Source organism: Erpetoichthys calabaricus, chromosome 5 (assembly GCF_900747795.2).
Source record: "Erpetoichthys calabaricus chromosome 5, fErpCal1.3, whole genome shotgun sequence".
NCBI lineage: Eukaryota > Metazoa > Chordata > Cladistia > Polypteriformes > Polypteridae > Erpetoichthys > Erpetoichthys calabaricus.
The window spans coordinates 181,231,500-181,250,150 of NC_041398.2; the positions used below are offsets into that span (position 1 = coordinate 181,231,500).

At 38.1% G+C, this 18,651-nt stretch overlaps 1 protein-coding gene across 5 annotated transcripts in view; it reads left to right on the top strand.

Moving 5' to 3' along the window:
* The window catches only part of LOC114652089 (probetacellulin-like), a 63,827-nt gene that overhangs the window by 33,143 nt on the left and 12,033 nt on the right, over positions 1-18,651 (top strand). For 2 of the 5 annotated variants that reach the window (XM_051928320.1, XM_028802278.2), the window contains exon 5: positions 7,263-7,422. In XM_051928320.1, the coding sequence (XP_051784280.1) occupies positions 7,263-7,283 (21 nt within the window). In that variant the 3' untranslated portion in view covers positions 7,284-7,422. Of the gene's footprint in view, positions 1-7,262; positions 7,423-14,319; positions 14,383-16,682; positions 16,751-18,651 lie in introns of all 5 variants that reach the window. The other 3 variants (XR_007935134.1, XR_003716292.2, XR_007935135.1) reach the window with 3 other exon arrangements.

The following is an 18,651-nucleotide window of genomic DNA, read 5'->3' on the forward strand; positions in this document are numbered from 1 at the left end:
TTTTTTAAGACATAATAAATATGTTGTGCTTGCCTGAGTTTATGATGAAGAAAAAAGAACATAGGACAACATTTTTAAGTGAGTAAACTCATTGACATATATGGAGGTGAACTTATAAAACTCATTCAGGCCCTGGTGCTCTGAGGTAGGAATGACAGCTCTGTGCTAGCTAAAAATAACGACATTAAAGGAGCAGCTTCATGTGTGGTGGCATCAGCAGAAGTAGTGTTTAGAGCTCAGGCAGACATACAGTAGCTCTTGGAGAGCTCTTCGTATCCATTTCCTGGCTTCTGGAGTCCATTAGTCCTGATGCATAGCTGCCGGCAAGGAGCCAGGGGAAAGAGGAGTGAACAGGTTGCTTCTGACCCAGAGTAAGTGGACTGAGGAAGAGCAAAGTGGAGTAAGGTGACATGCATGGGCGGACTGAAAGGGAATGTGTGTTCACTGCATGTTGGAAGTGACCCTTGGAAGAATTCATAAAGATGTTTTTTAGGTTCAGCTCACCAGCAGTCAATGTGAAGTGGCTAATTCCATTTCTTCATCTATCAGACTTCCTGGATTATAATAATATTGTCTCACACTGAAGCACATTCATACATTATCAATTCAGTTTCCATATGGTGAAAGAATACAAACAATTGTTTTTCAGTTATTATTGCTTAGTCATTTATAGAACAGAGACAGCAATTAACGTATGGTCATCAACATTAATAACAGTGCTTGGGGAAGACCTTTCTGAGATTAATACATGCCCCTGGCCCTGAATGTTCATGGAGGAAGACAAGCAGCGGAGTAAAGTGCATGGTCTCCTTTTAATCTGGCTGAATGTTACGTTTTCCTTTATTCCTTTTTTTCCTTCTTAAAATAACATGGATACGCAGTTTTACATGTATGTAATTACAAGATCCAGATCAATACTTAGCTATATTTTTTGCTTGAAAAATGGATGTACAGGTGCTGGTCATAAACTTAGAATGTCATGACAAAGTTGATTTATTTCAGTAATTCCATTCAAAAAGTGAAACTTGTATATTAGATTCATTCATTACACACAGACTGATGTATTTCAAATATTTATTTCTTTTAATGTTGATGATTATAACTGACAACTAATGAAAGTCCCAAATTCAGTATCTCGGAAAATTAGAATATTGTGAAAAAGGTTCAATATTGAAGACACCTGGTGCCACACTCTAATCAGCTAATTAACTTGAAACACCTGCAAAAGCCTTTAAATGGTCTCTCAGTCTAGTTCTGTAGGCTACACAATCATGGGGAAGACTGCTGACTTGACAGTTGTCCAAAAGATGTCCATTGACACCTTGCACAAGGAGGGAAAGACACAAAAGGTCATTGCTAAAAGAGGCTGGCTGTTCACAGAGCTCTGTGGCCAAGCACATTAATAGAGAGGCGAAGGGGAAGGACAAGATGTGGTAGAAAAAAGTGTACAAGCAATAGGGATAACCACACCCTGGAGACGATTGTGAAACAAAACCCATTCAAAAATGTGGGGGAAATTCACAAAGAGTGGACTGCAACTGGAGTCAGTGCTTCAAGAACCCACCATGCACAGACGTATGCAAGACATAGGTTTCAGCTGTTGCATTCCTTTTGTCAGGCCACTCTTGAACAAGAGACAGCGTCAGAAGCGTCTCGCCTGGGCTAAAGACAAAAGGACTGGACTGCTGCTGAGTGGTCCAAAGTTATGTTATCTGATGAAAGTAAATTTTGCATTTCCTTTGGAAATCAAGGTCCCAGAGTCTGGAGGAAGAGAGGAGAGGCACAGAATCCGCGTTGCGTGAGGTCCAGTGTAAAGTTTCCACAGTCAGTGATGGTTTGGGGGTGCCATGTCATCTGCTGGTGTTGGTCCATTGTGTTTTCTGAGGTCCAAGGTCAACACAGCCTTCTACCAGGAAGTTTTAGAGCACTTCATGCTTCCTGCTGCTGACGAACTTTATGGAGATGCAGATTTCATTTTCCAACAGGACCTGACACCTGCACACAGTGCCAAAGCTACCAGTACCGGGATTAAGGACCATGGTATCCCTGTTCTTGATTGGCCAGCAAACTCGCCTGACCTTAACCCCATAGAAAATCTATGGGGTATTGTGAAGAGGAAGATGCAATACGCCAGACCCAACAATTCAGAAGAGCTGAAGGGCACTATCAGAGCAACATGGGCTCTCATAACACCTGAGCAGTACTGATCGACTCCATGCCACGCCGCATTGCTGCAGTAATCCAGGCCAAAGGAGCCACAACTAAATATTGAGTGCTGTACATGCTCATACTTTTCATGTTCATACCTTTCAGTTGGCCAACATTTCTAAAAATCCTTTTTTTGCATTGGTCTTAATTGATATTCTAATTTTCCGAGATACTGAATTTGGGACTTTCATTAGTTGTCAGTTATAATCATCAACATTAAAAGAAATAAACATCTGAAATACATCAGTCTGTGTGTAATGAATTAATCTAATATACAAGTTTCACCTTTTTGAATGGAATTACTGAAATAAATCAATTTTGTCATGATATTCTAATTTTATGACCAGCACCTGTATTTGTTTAAGTTTTAAGGCTTTTTCATTCACCTGTGACCTGTGTAGCCTTTAGCCCCCCCCTGGTAAGCTGTAAGAAGAGAGAGGATTTTTTTTTTAATCTATACTAATAAAAGGCAAAGCCCTCATTGACTGACTCATCACTAATTCTCCAACTTCCCATGTAGGTAGAAGGCTGAAATTTGGCAGGCTCATTCCTTACAGCTTACTTACAAAAGTTAAGCAGATTTCATTTCGAAATTCTACGCGTAATGGTCATAACGGTCGACAACGTCCGCCATGTTAAACTTTCTTATTTATGGCCCCATCTTCACGAAGTTTGGTAGGCAGCTTCCCCTGCGCTAACCGAAAACAGATGTATGTACTTATTTCGGTGGTATATGACGCTACTGTTGGCCGCCATATTGAACTTTCCAACGCTCTTTGTTATTTATAGGCCCATCTTCAAGAAATTTGGTACGTGGGTTCCCAACACTAACTGAATCCTACTTACGTACATATATACGTCCATAGCCTGCAGCTCGGTCGCCGTGTGAGGCGGCATTTGGTCCCCCATCCCCATGCCTCCCACGTAGTTGGCTGCCTGCCTATATAAGGCCGTCCGTCACTCCGGTCTCTTCATTCTCTTCCTTGCTTCACCACGGTATTCACGTCTCGCTGCTGATAACTGCAGCCTTTTTATTTAACACTAGAATTACCAGAGCCTACGAAAAAACTTGTATATCCGGCCCCACCTTAAATCGCTTCTTAAATCCGTTCACACCTCTCCGCCAGCATCCTTTGTCCTCTAAATGTGCTGATAAAAGACAAGCTGCCAGCAGCCGGCTATTCCATCCCCCCACCGACTTAGAACGTGACCAAAGTTTTCCCAGCTCACGCCTTGATTGATTATGTGGGAGTGAAGTGGAGTTTTACAGTGGAAATAAGAGATCATTATTCTAAAGTAATCTGTGTAAACACATTGTTAAACAGAAACTTTGTCATATTTTAGTAATAAATGTTACAAAATGTAGTAGGCATAAACTATAGAATGTGTAAAGCCCAGTTCCAAAGATCAAATAAACACTTTCACAAAAGCTTCAAGGACAATACAACAGCCTCCGTGGCGTAGCGCGTTAAGATTTGCCTCTTAGAGCACAACAGCTCTGCCGCCTCTCAGACCTGAGTTCAATTCCCCGCTAGGGATAAAATGTTGCTTTTTTTTTTTTTTTCTTTTTAAACTCAAACGGACATAAAATTTATAAATTGGTATGCACTGTCAGTTAATGAGATCGTTATATTTTCATGTGGGATGCTCCTTTTAAAATATTTTTTTTAAGAATTGAGACTGCAATTAACATGAACAACTGTCCTTATAACTGTTATTTTTAAGATCCATAACACACAGACAGACGAGCACTGCGTAATAGGGAGACAGACAGGCAGAGATATATAAATAAACAGGGAAGGCACATGTACTGAAGAAGAAAAAAGATCAAAGTGCGTTGTTCCTGCAGTACTGAATGAGCTCACCTGCTCTAACATCACCCCTCCACCCGATCTTATGTTAGAGCGGGTGAGCTCATTCAGTACTGCAGGAACAACGCACGTTGATCTTTTTTCTTCTTTCAGTACATGTGCCTTCCCTGTTTATTTATATATCTCTGCCTGTCTGTCTCCCTATTACGCAGTGCTCGTCTGTCTGTGTGTTATGGATCTTAAAAATAACAGTTATAAGGACAGTTGTTCCTGTTAATTGCAGTCTCAATTCTTAAAAAAAATATTTTAAAAGGAGCATCCCACATGAAAATATAACGATCTCATTAACTGACAGTGCATACCAATTTATACATTTTATGTCCGTTTGAGGTTAAAAAGAAAAAAAAAAAAAAAGCAACATTTTATTCCTAGCGGGGAATCGAACTCAGGTCTGAGAGGCGGCAGAGCTGTTGTATTTTAACAGGCAAATCTTAACGCGCTACGCCACAGAGGCTGTTGTATTGTACTTGAAGCTTTTGTGAAAGTGTTTATTTGATCTTTGGAACTCGGGCTTTACACAATCTATAGTTTATGCCTACTACATTTTGTAACATTTATTACTAAAATATGACAAAGTTTCTGTTTTAACAATGTGTTTACACAGATTACTTTAGAATAATGATCTCTTATTTCCATTGTAAAACTCCACTTCACTCCCACATAATCAATCAAGGCGTGAGCTGGGAAAACTTCGCTCACGTTCTAAGTCGGTGGGGGGATGGAATAGCTGGCTGCTGGCAGCTTGTCTTTTATCAGCACATTTAGAGGACAAAGGATGCTGGCGGAGAGGTGTGAACGGATTTAAGAAGCGATTTAAGGTGGGCCGGATATACGAGTTTTTTTCGTAGGCTCTGGTAATTCTAGTGTTAATCCACGGCTTCTCTGATGTTTTATTGTTCGTTTATTACGATTATAGTTATTGTGTAGATATTTTAAATTTAGTTTACATTGTTCAGGAACCCATTTTTCTTTATCGTTCCAGCCGTACCCCCATTAACAAGTCTATCGAGGTGATCACCATCGATCAAAAAACTGTCACTTACCGAGTGGTTTCCATGCCCGGAGATGGCGACTGCCTTTTCCATTCTCTGTGTTACATATTACACGGCCATATCAGGCTCACTCTTGATATCCGGAGGAACATTGTGTCTTATGTATTGAATGACTGGGACAGGTTCAAGGTGTGGACTGATGACAGTACAGGAGATAATTATACTACACAGGAGCACTATAAGAGTGAAATGCTTAAGCCCTTCACCTATGGTTCTGCATGTCAGTGGATGGCTGCCTCTGAATTGTTCGGTTGTCGCTTTCAAGTGTATCGAAATGGCCAAATATTTTACACCTTTGGACAACCGCCAATGCCTCTTAAACATCTTAGATTCACAGGTGACGATTTGAGTAATGGACACTTTGATGTTTATGAATGTTTAAACTCTCAAAAGCTGGATGTGAAGTTATCGATGAAACCCATTTCAATTCAAACGCCTCCAATTTCCAGTAAGGCTCTGCTTCGCAATGACAATTAATAAGTCTCAGGGACAGACCCTACAAAAGGTTAGCATTGATTTGAGGCAAGATTGCTTTTCACATGGTCAACTATATGTTGCATGCTCAAGAGTAAGCTCAGCGCACAGCTTGGTCATATTATAACCACAGCGCCGAACTGACAAGGTGGTATACAAGAGATCCTTAACAAATAATTATTGGTATATTTTCCCTCAGTTTAAAAAGGTTTACTTTTCTTCTTAATAAAAATTTTAAAGCAGTACTTTGCGGGTATTTTGCTAGTTAATATAAAAACAAAAAAAATGGCTCACTTTGCAAAACATTTTTATTTGCAAATTAACATATATGATGATTGTGAAGAAATAACTTTCACTTGAAAATCCTAAATGTATCCTTTACAGTGAGAGTAATACAATAAAATGATTAATAGTCCACCTTTACATTTAAAGGCAGAGGTAAAACGTGGCCACAAAGTAGTAGTATCTGTTTCTAGGCTAGAGCACATATTTTTCAAGTAACTTGGCTTTTTGCAAAAATACTATATCTTTTTTTTTCACCAAAGATAATCTAGCACATTAGATCTTTTGATATTTGAATGATGTTTCCTGATATAGCACTGTGTAACAGTTAATTTATCCATTGCACAGAAATGGAAGAGACATACTGTAAGAGTGAGTAATAAGTAGGGAATATAGGAGTAAAAAGTAAACAAAGGAAGAAAGAAAAAGGAATTCACTTGGTCAGCCATTCACACCTCACCCCCAGGTATAGGTCAACAGAAGAAATCCATTAGGAAACTCAACCACTCCACTCAATGTGCAAGTCTTCGTGATGTGATCTGCTGTTTTTAATTCTATTGCTTGGTCTAGCAATATTTGAGAATGTGTTTGCAATAATTACAGTTGTCATTTTTTTACTTTATGAAAGCCTTTATCTTGTACTTTGCTGCTCTGTTAATGTTTTATATAAAATGAGAAAAAGGCTTAAAAACATATAAAAATCAAGTTTACAGTTTGGCTATTGTGCAAACAGATATTTGAATTCAAAAGATTATTTTGTGATTAAACCCTTCTAATCAACCTTGTCATTTCAGAGCAATGCGGAAATGTGCTACATTTGATAACTACCCTCAAGAGTTTCTAAAAGGGGCCAGCAGTAATTTATTTATGTCTACTGCCAAAAGTCACATTCTAAACAATAATCACCCATCTGGCTTCTGAAACTCCTTATTCCAGTGCAAGTTAATACAGAGCCAGTACCTTTGACAAAAGCAATAAGTGAGGGACACAAATGAACTCTAAATAGGATTCTAATGCTGGCAATCATGTATTCATATTATTTGAGCTTAATGGTTCCAGTCAAATTAATAATGTGTCTTTGTATTTTGAGAAGAAACCCACATAATTACAGGGCAAAATTGTAAACTCCACATACAGCATTCTCGCCAGTAACTGAACACGGGTAACAAAAGAAAAGCTTACTGTGCAATATTGCTGCCTTTTCCTTCTCTACTTATTGTTTTGAACAGCTTTGGTCATAGTTTGGTATATGTGTAATTGATATCTTGTCAGTATTGCTATTTCTAGAGTTGATTCACAGTTTATAAAAAAGAAAATCAAATAAATAGATATATAAATACTTTCTTAACCTTCAGTCTCCTCTTTCTTTTTTAAGTCGTCAAAAATTCTGCCATAAGAAAAAGAGAAAAACCAGAGAAAGTGTTGAAGAAGAAAATAATTTAAATGCACTTTCCAAAGATAACAAAGACAGTGTAGCAATTAATATGGAAGGGACTAACATTGAAATGGAGACAACTAACATTGCATAATACCAGGTGAGACATCTGGAGTTATTAATTTACAAGATAAGTTGTAATAAGTATGCATGGTTATTATTTCCAACAGTTATTTCATACTGTATTGTTTCTAACTCCTGCTAATGTTGGTAAAGGAATCAGTAATTGGATTTAAAACATTGTTGAATCTCATTTACTTTTTGTTCAGTAGACAAACACTAGTTAAGTAGACACTGACAATTTTGCAATCTTAGTTGATATATACATTTAAATTGTTTAGAAATAATCCAGTTGCTTATATTTTTCAGGTTTTTTTTTTTTTTACAGTTTTAATTTAGTACATATTTCAGTTTGAAACATTTTCATACTGTGTATTTCTATATTATACTGTATAATGTATGCCTAAACATTTATATCTATGCCTCCTTAGTTGTGACTTTTATCATCCTGTCTACTTTAAAAGTTTGTTGCAATAAGACATTCGCCCTAATGTATCAACTTTTCTTCGGTTTTACTTAAGTCTACACACTTCTTTTCCAATATGCCAAAAATACGCTATTAATACTTTTTGCCACTCGCTTTGATAAATAACAGCGTTACAGCCAAATTCCTTTTTTAAACATACTATTTTATTCTGAATCTTTAACATGGATTAGGAGAAGCCGGTAATAGTAAAGTATTCAAAAGTGAAGACAGCTTACTATAGACAGAATTGGAGGCCTAGAACTGAATGTCTGTCTTGTCAGCAACTTACAGAAAGAATCTCACTGAACTGCACGTTGTCCTGAACTTTGAGGAAGATTCATTGCACTGTTCCTGTTGGTTCTTTAGCAATCTAGACTACCATAACATCTTGCATATAATGCGCACTTGTGTAAGATGTGCATGCTGACTTCGCTCAAATTTTTTATGTAAACGAGAAATTCATATAAAAATGCACACCCTTTTCAAGATTTTTGGGTGGATGTTAAGTTTTGCTGACAGGAGGGGTGAGGGCAATCATCGGCTGTAAACATAAAAAAAAACTGGTTGTGATAAAGGTAGACTCTCTTTGCTTGGAGGAATGTTAGACTCGTTGACTTGTGATGTCTAATCCCTGCATGTGCGAGTAATAAAGAGCTAACAGTGGCAAAAATGGCATCAACATCTGGCTAGAGAGCAAAGTGAGCAAACAAAGCAAAATACTCAGTGAACAACATTTTGTACATATTATTTTGATTTGGACTCTGACTTGTCGGACTCCAGTTTTGGTGCAAGTGATCTGGAGAACGAGATCAAAAACAAAAGTGAGATACTGGTATCCACTAATTGGTCCCCAGCTGATCATGATGACTTTCATTTGGGTGCCAGAGACTGCTAACATGCGGTGACAGCGCATTGCATGCAGCAATAGGCATTTTGTGTTGATTTATGTGAGAAGCTATTGTTTTGTGTGCTTTTCAGAAAATAGCCAGGCAGCCACTCGCCGCTGCTGGTGCCAGTGTCGTTGCAGCCAGAGGCAGCTAACATGCGGCGGCTACATGCAGCAACAGACATTTTATGTTAATTTATGTGAGAAACTATTGCATTAAAATAATATCTTGTGTATAATGTGCACCCAAATTTTCAGCAAACTAAAATGAATGAAAATTACATGCGTTATACGCAGGATTTTACAGTATTCATTCATCCTCCTGAATGGACAGTACATGAGCTTTTAAAAGTTTGTCCTGCACATTTCTCCTTTTCTAATTTTATCTATTTTATGTGTCGTTTTTATTGTTTTAGTTTTTATACTTGTCATCTTTACAGAAAAATTTATATTGCTGCATCAATGGACAAAAAGAACATTTTGTTATTTGTTAGGTTTGTTGCTATTTTACCTGCTAAACCCTTTGTGTTTATTACATGTCGGGTGGATAGCAACATAATTGTTTGTATAAAGCACTTAGTTTCTGGTTTGGAATATGCAATGAGCTGCTACAGTTTAAAAAATTCTCGGGTATATGTTCATTGAATTTAAGGTTTGTAGTAGAATGAATTTTGTCTAAATATGCAAGTTTTGCACATTACAGGATAGCCTGCTTTATGTGGATCATAATTTTAAATATTTGTTTTTAATAGATGCATAAATACATGTACAATATTTACAAATGCAGGGCAATTATAATTACATTATAATTAGGGCACAATCTATTATTTTCCCTTTTTAAATTTGCTTCAGACATTTGCCAAAGTAAACATTATTCATTAATCTCTTACCTGGTTAATTGGGTATATAATTTCAGGTTTGCATGTTTCTTATTGCCTGTGTTTTCAGATACCCATTGCACTTGTCTGTTAATGTGTGTATTTGTATATGTCTGAGTCACACAATGTATAGCTACTGTGTGGCTGGCCATCTGCAACTACAAGTCTCATAGAAAAACATTTGATCTTGCAAGTTTTTGTTTTCTATTAAATGTATAGGGAAAAACTTGTAGATACTAGGTATTCAGCCTCCACACAGATTATTACATTTAGATATCTTAAGTAAAATCATTAAAAAATTTTGTATAGTAATACATTAAATTGCAACTACAAGGTTACAACCGGTATTAGCCTTGGAACCAGCCATCCATCAAAGATTGTCAGGGCCTGTGGAGAGATTTTCAGTGGCCCATGTGGGAAAATAGCATACTTTTTGTTTCTTTGTTAAAGCTCTTTTTTGGTTTTCTTGCAGCCTTTATTGTACTGCACTTACAGTCTTTGAGGGTTCACATGATGATCTTATCTTGCTAACATGAAATATGCTGGGAGTTGGTGATCAGTCAACACTGTTTTTTTCACTGAGATTAACATTTTGTTTTAACATGTGGTCTTTCTTGCATGGACACCTCAAATTTCTGTAGCAAGTCTGAACTCAATGCAACACCCACACCCAGGTCTGTTACAGGCCATCAGTCACTACTAAGATCACTACACTTGAAAACCAATTATAGTATAAAAACGCTTCAGGCCTTTTTGGGCCTTATCCTAGGCAATATGGAGTTACAGACAGCAGAAGATGAACCCAGGATTTGTTGATAGAGAGAGAGCAGGTAGTTAGTACAGATGCTAGATTATAAAAGAACAACAACAACACCATTTATTTATATAGCACATTTTTCATACAAATAATGTAGCTCAAAGTGCTTTACATGATGAAGAAAAGAAAAAAAAGACAAAGAATTAAAATAAGACAACACTAATTAATATAGAATAAGAGTAAGGGTCTGATGGCCGGGGAGGACAGAAAAAACAAAAAAACTCCAGACGGCTGGAGAAAAAAAATGAAATCTGCAGGGGTTCCAGACCAGGAGACCACCCAGCCCCCTCTGGGCATTCTACCTAACATAAATGATCAGTCCTCTTTGTATTTAGGGTTCTCATGGAAGGGCTTGATGATGATAGTCATGTAGACTTTTGGCTTTTAATCCATCAATGTAGGAACATCATGGTGCTTTGATTAGGTGGTGGTGGTGCAGGTCGCCACCACAGACAACTGGGGGAAAAAAAAACAGAATAGAGAGTAGGGGTTAGTATGGATTTTGGAGTGACCATTTTGCCATTGGCTTCTTGTGAGCACATAAGCCATATATTTTGGTTAGTAACTGGTGCACAGCTTTGTCCATCAAGTTTGGTAAAGGTGCGTAATGTTCATTGTGATCACTGACCACTCTCGCCCAACAGTTTGTAATATGATTGCAAGTGTGTCCTTTGATTGCTGTCAATACTGCCTTGTAAGATGGAGAGATCTAAATGCTGCATACCAGAAGCAGGCCAGCTCAGCTGTATATAGAAATTCAGCTTTTAGGGTCAATTGAACTTTGGTGAAATGGTTTAATGTTAAGGTGTTATCAAGACTGCATGTCAAGTCTGATGCTGCAGAGTAAGTATCATGTACCAGGCTGAAAAGAAAAAAGGGGCAGTGCCATTTTATTTTGTATTGTTATAGAAGTCCATGTAAATACCTGAATCAGAATAAATTCCTAATCATTATGTTTAAAATGATCAGATAAATAAAATTTACATGTTCCCCATTGTCTTCTTTTAATATGCATTTCTAGACATTTCAGCTTATACATATTTTAATATGTTAGTTTCAGTGTAAAGTCATTATGTCTTACAGTACAGTGTACAGCACTTTTTGCTATTTTAGCTAGTGCAGAAGTATGAGGAACACAGTACTAGAACGGTTTATGGTACTGCAACATTGTATAGCAGTTGCAACTTTCTAAAAAAGCAATTGCATTAACAATAACAATAAATATTAGTAAATATGCAACAATATCAAACTTAAAAATATTGGTAATGTATATAAATATACAACATATTACTAGACAGAACAAGTGAAAACTAGACAATACAGACAACTGAGACACAACAGCATTTTGAAAAATCATCAGACTGTTGTGCTTTTTTGGCACGCAGCTGAATCAGTTATTGTAATATTTAACGAACAACGAACTTGCCTCTCCCTCTCTGAATAGATGGTGTGACAAATAGAGGCACTATCGACCCCTTGAACCCTCAAATTTGACTCCAGACAACAGGTAAAAGTCCAATAATAATATTTATTTGGACAAACATGTGCATAAAGCACCCTCCTCTCCACAATACTCATACAATAATAATAAACTACAATAATTCACAATCCTCCACACTCCCAGACACTTAGCCACCCTACCACCCCCAGCTCAGCTTGCCGTCTGGGATTTCCCACAATCCTTTTATAGTCCTTGACCCGGAAGTGTTTCTCCCTCTCTGTCCATGTGACCTGGAACACCTTCCGGATCAGATAAAAATCCTTCTTTCTTCACCCCGGAAGCACATCGTTCCCCTTGTCCATGTGACTCGGACGTACTTCCTGGGCGTTAGGCAAATAATCTTTATTCCTCCCTGCAGCGCCTTCTAGCGGGCCCCAAGGTATCCAAAAGGGCTGGGGATAATAACTACATTGTCCAGGATTCCCTGCTGGCATTCGGGGCACTTTCATGCTGCAGGGAGGGCTCCACCTGGTGGCCTGGGGGTATTGGTCGGGATGAAAGGCCGGCCACATATCATAATGGTATTTATCTCCATTCTTTTCACAAGAGCAGCGATGACCACAGTGTGTGCTCTGGCTGATATCTGCCCAGAACTATTTGTTGTACAGGCAATCAAAGATACAATGTCTCGTGACCGCTATCAGACTGGACAAAGGCAGAATCATAACAACAAACAGCTTCTTCACACTGCTTTCACTGGCTAATAGACTGCTGCACCGCAACACAACTCTGCTTGGCACCAAAAGTAAAATGGGACTTCCACCAGCAGTTAAAGTCACTTTAGTACACGAGCAATTCGCCACGCGAGTATTTAGATCTAGCAGTGCCATGCTGAGTTTTTTCGTAGGCTTCAGGGATTCTAGTGTTAAAAGAAAAAGGTATTATCCTCTGGCCATGGTCTACAAATTCTTCTGGGTTCGAGGACGGTTTCCATATAACCGGTTAGCTATAGATAGCAGAGATAACTCAGCAATATAATTTTCTTCTTTTGAAACACATTATCTGAAAAAAATAGTACCACAATATGACAACAACATATAAAATGTATTAAATTTAACTATTGGCTCTTACTGTGTTTTTCTTGCTCCTCTGACAGTTTAAATATAATTATTATTAAAGCTGAGCCTCCATCAATGGAAACATCGTCATTCCATTTGTAGCCTGAGCTGTCACACAGGAATGACATTTTGACATGGGTTGACATTATCTGCTCTCTTTGTGCCATTTTATTCAACCTGTTTGCATAACTGGTCTTGTATGTATTTTGCTGGTCTTTTGATCTGATATCCAACAACTTTTCAGTTATAGAACAAAACTTGAAAGAGTCTTGGGCAATGTCAAGCCCTAATAAAGATCAGCCATATGTCAAGTTAAAGCTATCAATGTTATTATTGTTAAGAAGATTGCTTGTATTGTTGTAAGGGCAGGTGTCTGTGCAGTCATTCTTCAGGGTTTCAGGAAGAAAAAAATTGATAACAAGGAGAGTTTTAATGTCCTAATAACTTTCTTCGCAAGACAAAATTTTTTGCAATAGTTTTATAGGTTTGTGGAGCCAAAAGTAATTGATCTATAAGACTTGAATTAAGCAAAAGTAATAATAACCCTCTAATGTGGGTATGATGTAGGAGACAATTCAGTTCTGGTGGCATTATCTGTAAATCTGAACCACCTAAATTGATTACCAAGCTGGAGAAGCAAAATCCAATTATTAAATGGAGATTTCTTATGGTGATAATTCTTTACGAATTCCTATCCAAAGAAAATCCATGTTCTATAAAGCATTTCAATTATGTATGAAGTAACACCAGACAGTAACACCAGACAGTTACAGAAATCATCAAATGTTTCTAACTAAAGAAAACTATTAAGTCATTCCTCACAGACTCCTGAAGAAGACACACAGCCTCATAATAGTGTGGTGATGTGGCTGATCTCTTGTGAGACTGGACCAGGGCGCACAGTACATGGCTAACTTTTCCTTCATTGATTTTGTTTTGCTGATTATACCTATAAGGCAAGAGGCACTAGTGTTTGTTTGTTACTGCATTGCTAGGTCTCTTTTGAAACCCAATAGTCGGGATTAGCTGAAAAAGACTTTGAAACAAATGGTGACAAAAAAGATAGCTAAGAAATGTGAGGTTTTGGGAACGAATGAGTTGCTACTCATCATGGAGAACTACATACTGTTATATGAATAATTCTAGTGTGCCATGAGAAGTCATGGGGCAGCCTATGGAGAGATAGAGAGAGAGAGTCTGTTGTTGGTGTTGTTGATTGTTTATTTTTGTGTAAGAAGGAATCTTTCTCATTATTTTTGTTTTATTGCTTCTTTTCTTTTTTATGCAAGCTTATATTTTTTTGTTTCTTGTTTTATTTTATTGCTCTCCAGGGGAGGTGATTTTGGGAGGAAGACATCCATGGGTTTTGAGAATCTGTGCTTGAAATCAAGTGGGTGAGTTGATGGCCACCTCGGGAATCCTGGATGCTGGTTCTGTAGCTAGGGGACCAGGATCTAGGATTCCTAAGCTATAGAATGACTTGGTAGTCTAAGTGTGGCTGTGCTTCCCAAATGCTTGAGGTTTGTGTGTTGTCACTCCTCATGTTATTACCTGAGGCCATTTGGTCTGTGGTCCTATGTAGGATGAACTAGTTATCTTACCTTCATGTCTGTTCTCTTCTATATACTGTACTTGCAACATTTGGGAAATAGGCACTCTTTTTTCCCCCACATTATTAGATTTAATTAATTACACTAATTTGCACAGATGATTTTGTTTTTGGCCCCTGGATAATGAAAGTGTTTAGGAATAGTGTTCTCCTCTATAAAGCTACTATGCACTGTTTTGTGCAAAGATATAAAAAGTATTTGGACATTGATAAAAGTTATTGTTATTTTAACTTTTTACCAAAAATCATTTTGATGCTGTATAATGAATGTTGGCTGAAAGTGTGGACTGACTGCCAGATTTAACTTGAGGGTATTTACATCATATTGGTTGAGTGGTTTAGGAATTACAGCACTTGTTTCATTTCACCTTCTCCTTATAAAGTAATTGAATAATTGACAAACTGTTTCATGGCCAGGTGTGGGCAGTTCCCTTATTATTTTATTAACACTTAAGAAGGTAAAAGGTCTGGAGTTGATTCCAAGTGTATAATGTGTTTTAGGAAGCTGTTAGTGTGAACTCTTAAACTCCCTTAAATGAGGCAGAGAAAACAACACAACCCCATCAGCAAGATAGCAGAAACATTAGGAGTGGCCAAATCAACAATTTGGAACATTCTTAAAAGAAGAAATGCATATATGAGCTGAGCAACACCAAAAGGCCTTAACAACCATGGGAAACAAGTTGTCAAAATATGCAATCAGAGAAGACTTTTTGAAAGTAAATACAGAGGACTTGTCACAAGGTTCAAACCCCTGGTAAGTGTTAAGAATAAAACGTCCAAATTAGATTTTGCCAATAAACGGCTAAGAAAACCTACCCAGTTCTGGGTGGAAGAAACTGAGATTAACATTAACCAGAATAAAGGGAAAAGAAAGAGTATGGAGAAAGAAAGGAAGAGCTCATGATCCGAAGCATATTACATGTTGGAGGCAGTATTATGGCATGGACATGTATGGCTGCCACTGGAATTGGGTCACAAGCCAAATGCTAAATTGGGTCCAGCCAAATGCTAAAAATTGTAGAATGGTGCTTCACAGTACAAATGGATAATCACCCAAAGTATACTGTTAAAGCAACCCAAGTGTTTTTCAAGTCAAAAATGCAGAATATACTTCACGTGTCCTCAACCAAGCGTTACATTTGCTGAAGACAAAACTGAAAGTAGAAACACCTATGCACAAGCAGAAACTTAAGACAAATGCAGTGAAGGCCTGGAAAGCAAACCCAGTATTTGATGATGTCCACAGGTTCAAGACTGTTAACCAAATATTAAAAATAATGATTATATTTTTGATTATTAGTTTGACCAATTACTTTTCAGCCCCTAAAAATGGGGAACTATGTGTAAAAATACCAGTCATTCCTAAATGGCTCATATGATATTTTTGTTAAACCCTTTGAACTAAAGCTGAAAATCTGTACTTCAATCACATCTTGATTGACTCATTTCAAATCCATTTGGGTGGTATACATATGAAATACAATTTGTGCCAAAAATAAGTAAATTGCAATTGTTAAATGAATAATCACATGAAAAGTGATATATAAATGAGTTATTCATTAACCCGTTTCGCACTGGATTTTCTGTTTTTATGGGAAAAATTATTTTGTGATATATATACCTTTGGGGTGTCTATGAAGCTCAAAAATGAAAAAGCAAAAAAAAATCACTATTATTATACCAAATACTTCAATACTACTTGTTTCACTTCCGTGTTTCACAGACTATATGCCAGTCTGTTCAGTCTGCGCTAATAGTAGCATGCATGGTTCCAACGGCTGCAAACATACCTGTGCTTTACAAAAAGAGGTGCATATATATACAGTATGTACTGGTAATAGGAATGTTGGGCCAAAAGGGTTAAAATGTGAAATAAATAACACACCTAATTTTTACAAAAGACAATGTTATCATTTTACTTTTGTTTCAACAATGTAGCTATCTTACATTTAAGTTAGGCAGTTTATTTCTTTTCAAAATGGAAATATTTTAAATACCATTTTTATTTGACAATGGAATTTTTTTTTTTCCAAATGACACATTTCCAAATGGCAGCTTTAATGCTTATGCTATTTATTTCAGAATGCCTTGTTTCATGATGGTTTTATCACTTGTCAATCAAGAGGAACAGGCTGAACTTATTCTTATTGGTCAGTTACCTTTTTGTTGATTCTTTTTTCCCCTGATTATAGACGGTAAACTGACAAACTTTTCCTAAATTCAAGCTGTATAAAACACAGAGGCAGTAAGAGTTGGGATAGTTATGTTTGCTGGTGAAATATATAGAAACTAGCCAACCCGCGGCGTAACATACGCCGCATAATTATGTATTGATGGGTGAACACTTGCTGAACGACACAGTTGTCCAAATGGGGTGGGTTTGTGGATACCACTGTGAGTGAATGAAAAGATGGACCTCTGGAGAGAGCAACATACAATTGTCCGTGACTGAAAGGCGGGATCGTCTGTGACGATGGAGGCCACGCTGGTGAAAGTTACTTCATCGGTAGGGATAAGTTTCAGCACTTGTTCATTAAGGTGTAGCGAGTCTTCGTTGTTGACGCTTAATATAGCTTGCGTACTGAGTTGTTCCGGAGTCACAGTTGAGAAACACTTTTTTAATGTCTTTTAAGCACAGGGAAAAAAATTAACATGTGAAACATCCATAAGGTAATAAGCCACCAAGAAAAGTAACATTGCAACAATGCATGCTACGATCCGATCGCTGTAAACAGAAGTGAAAACAAAATCGAGGCCGGTGCATTCTTTAACTGCCTTGTAGTGCAATGGTAGTGCTGCTGTTTTGCAGTAAGGAGACTGTGGAAGATTTTGGGTTTGCTTCCCGGTTTCTCCCTGTGTGGATAGCGCTTTGAATACTGAAAACACCGGTATATCAATGTAATGAAGTATTCTTATTGTTATGTGTCCAGCGGTCTCTCTCTCGCGCACCTGTATGCGTGTGTGTGTCGCTCGCTCTCTCTCGCTCGCTGCACGTGTTCCTGCAGGCATACCAGTAAGTGAATGAAAAGATGGAACTCTGGAGAGAGCAACATACAACTGTCCGTGACTGAAAACTGGTTTTGGCAGATACATGCACATCTTTTTGAAAGTTTGGCCCTGTGCCTTATCAGTTGACATCGCAAAGGCAAATCTAACAGGAAATTGTCTTCGTGTTAAAGTAAAAGGCAAATTATCCGCGACAAACAAACTGTTTTACACGCTGCATACCAACCTGCGGCGTAGTATACGCCGCATAATCACGCGCTTTTTTAATGTTGTTTAAGCAGAGGGAAAAAATGAACATTTGCAAAATCCGTAACGCCGCTTTCAGTAAGTACATTGCACACACGTTTAATTTGACAGCCACTTTTTGCCAGCCGTCTTTTCTGGTTTGGGCTGCTTTTGCAGTGTTACCGCTTGTGCATATTAAATCTTGAAATCCTTCGAGTAACTAATTAACTAACTAACACCCACCCACCCAGCTTGTGAGAAAAAAATGTGCTCGTTCTTTCATCATTTTGTTGCAGCCTATCAAAGACTTGCTGATCGTGTTTTCTAGACTCAATATACAGTGGAACCTCGGTTCACGACCATAATTCGTTCCAAACCTCTGGTCGTAAACCGATTTGGTCGTGAACCGAAGCAATTTCCCCCATAGGATTGTATGTAAATACAATTAATCCATTCCAGACCGTACAAACTGTATGTAAATAGATTTTTTTAAAGATTTTTAAGCACAAATATAGTTAATTATTACACCATAGAATGCACAGTGTAATAGTAAAAACATTGAATAACACTGACACAAACACCCACCCTCCCCAGCCACCCCCCCCTCTCTCTCGCTGTCTCTCAGCAGCACGTGAGCCTCCCCAGCCCCCCCCTCTCTCTCTCTCTCTCTCTCTCTCTCAGCAGCACGCGAGCCCCCTCCCCCCTCTGTCTCTCAGAAGCACGGGAGCCTCCCCAGCCCCCCCCCCCTCTCTCTCTCAGCAGCACACGAGCCTCCCCAGCCCCTCCCTCTCTCTCTCTCTCAGCAGCACACGAGCCTCCC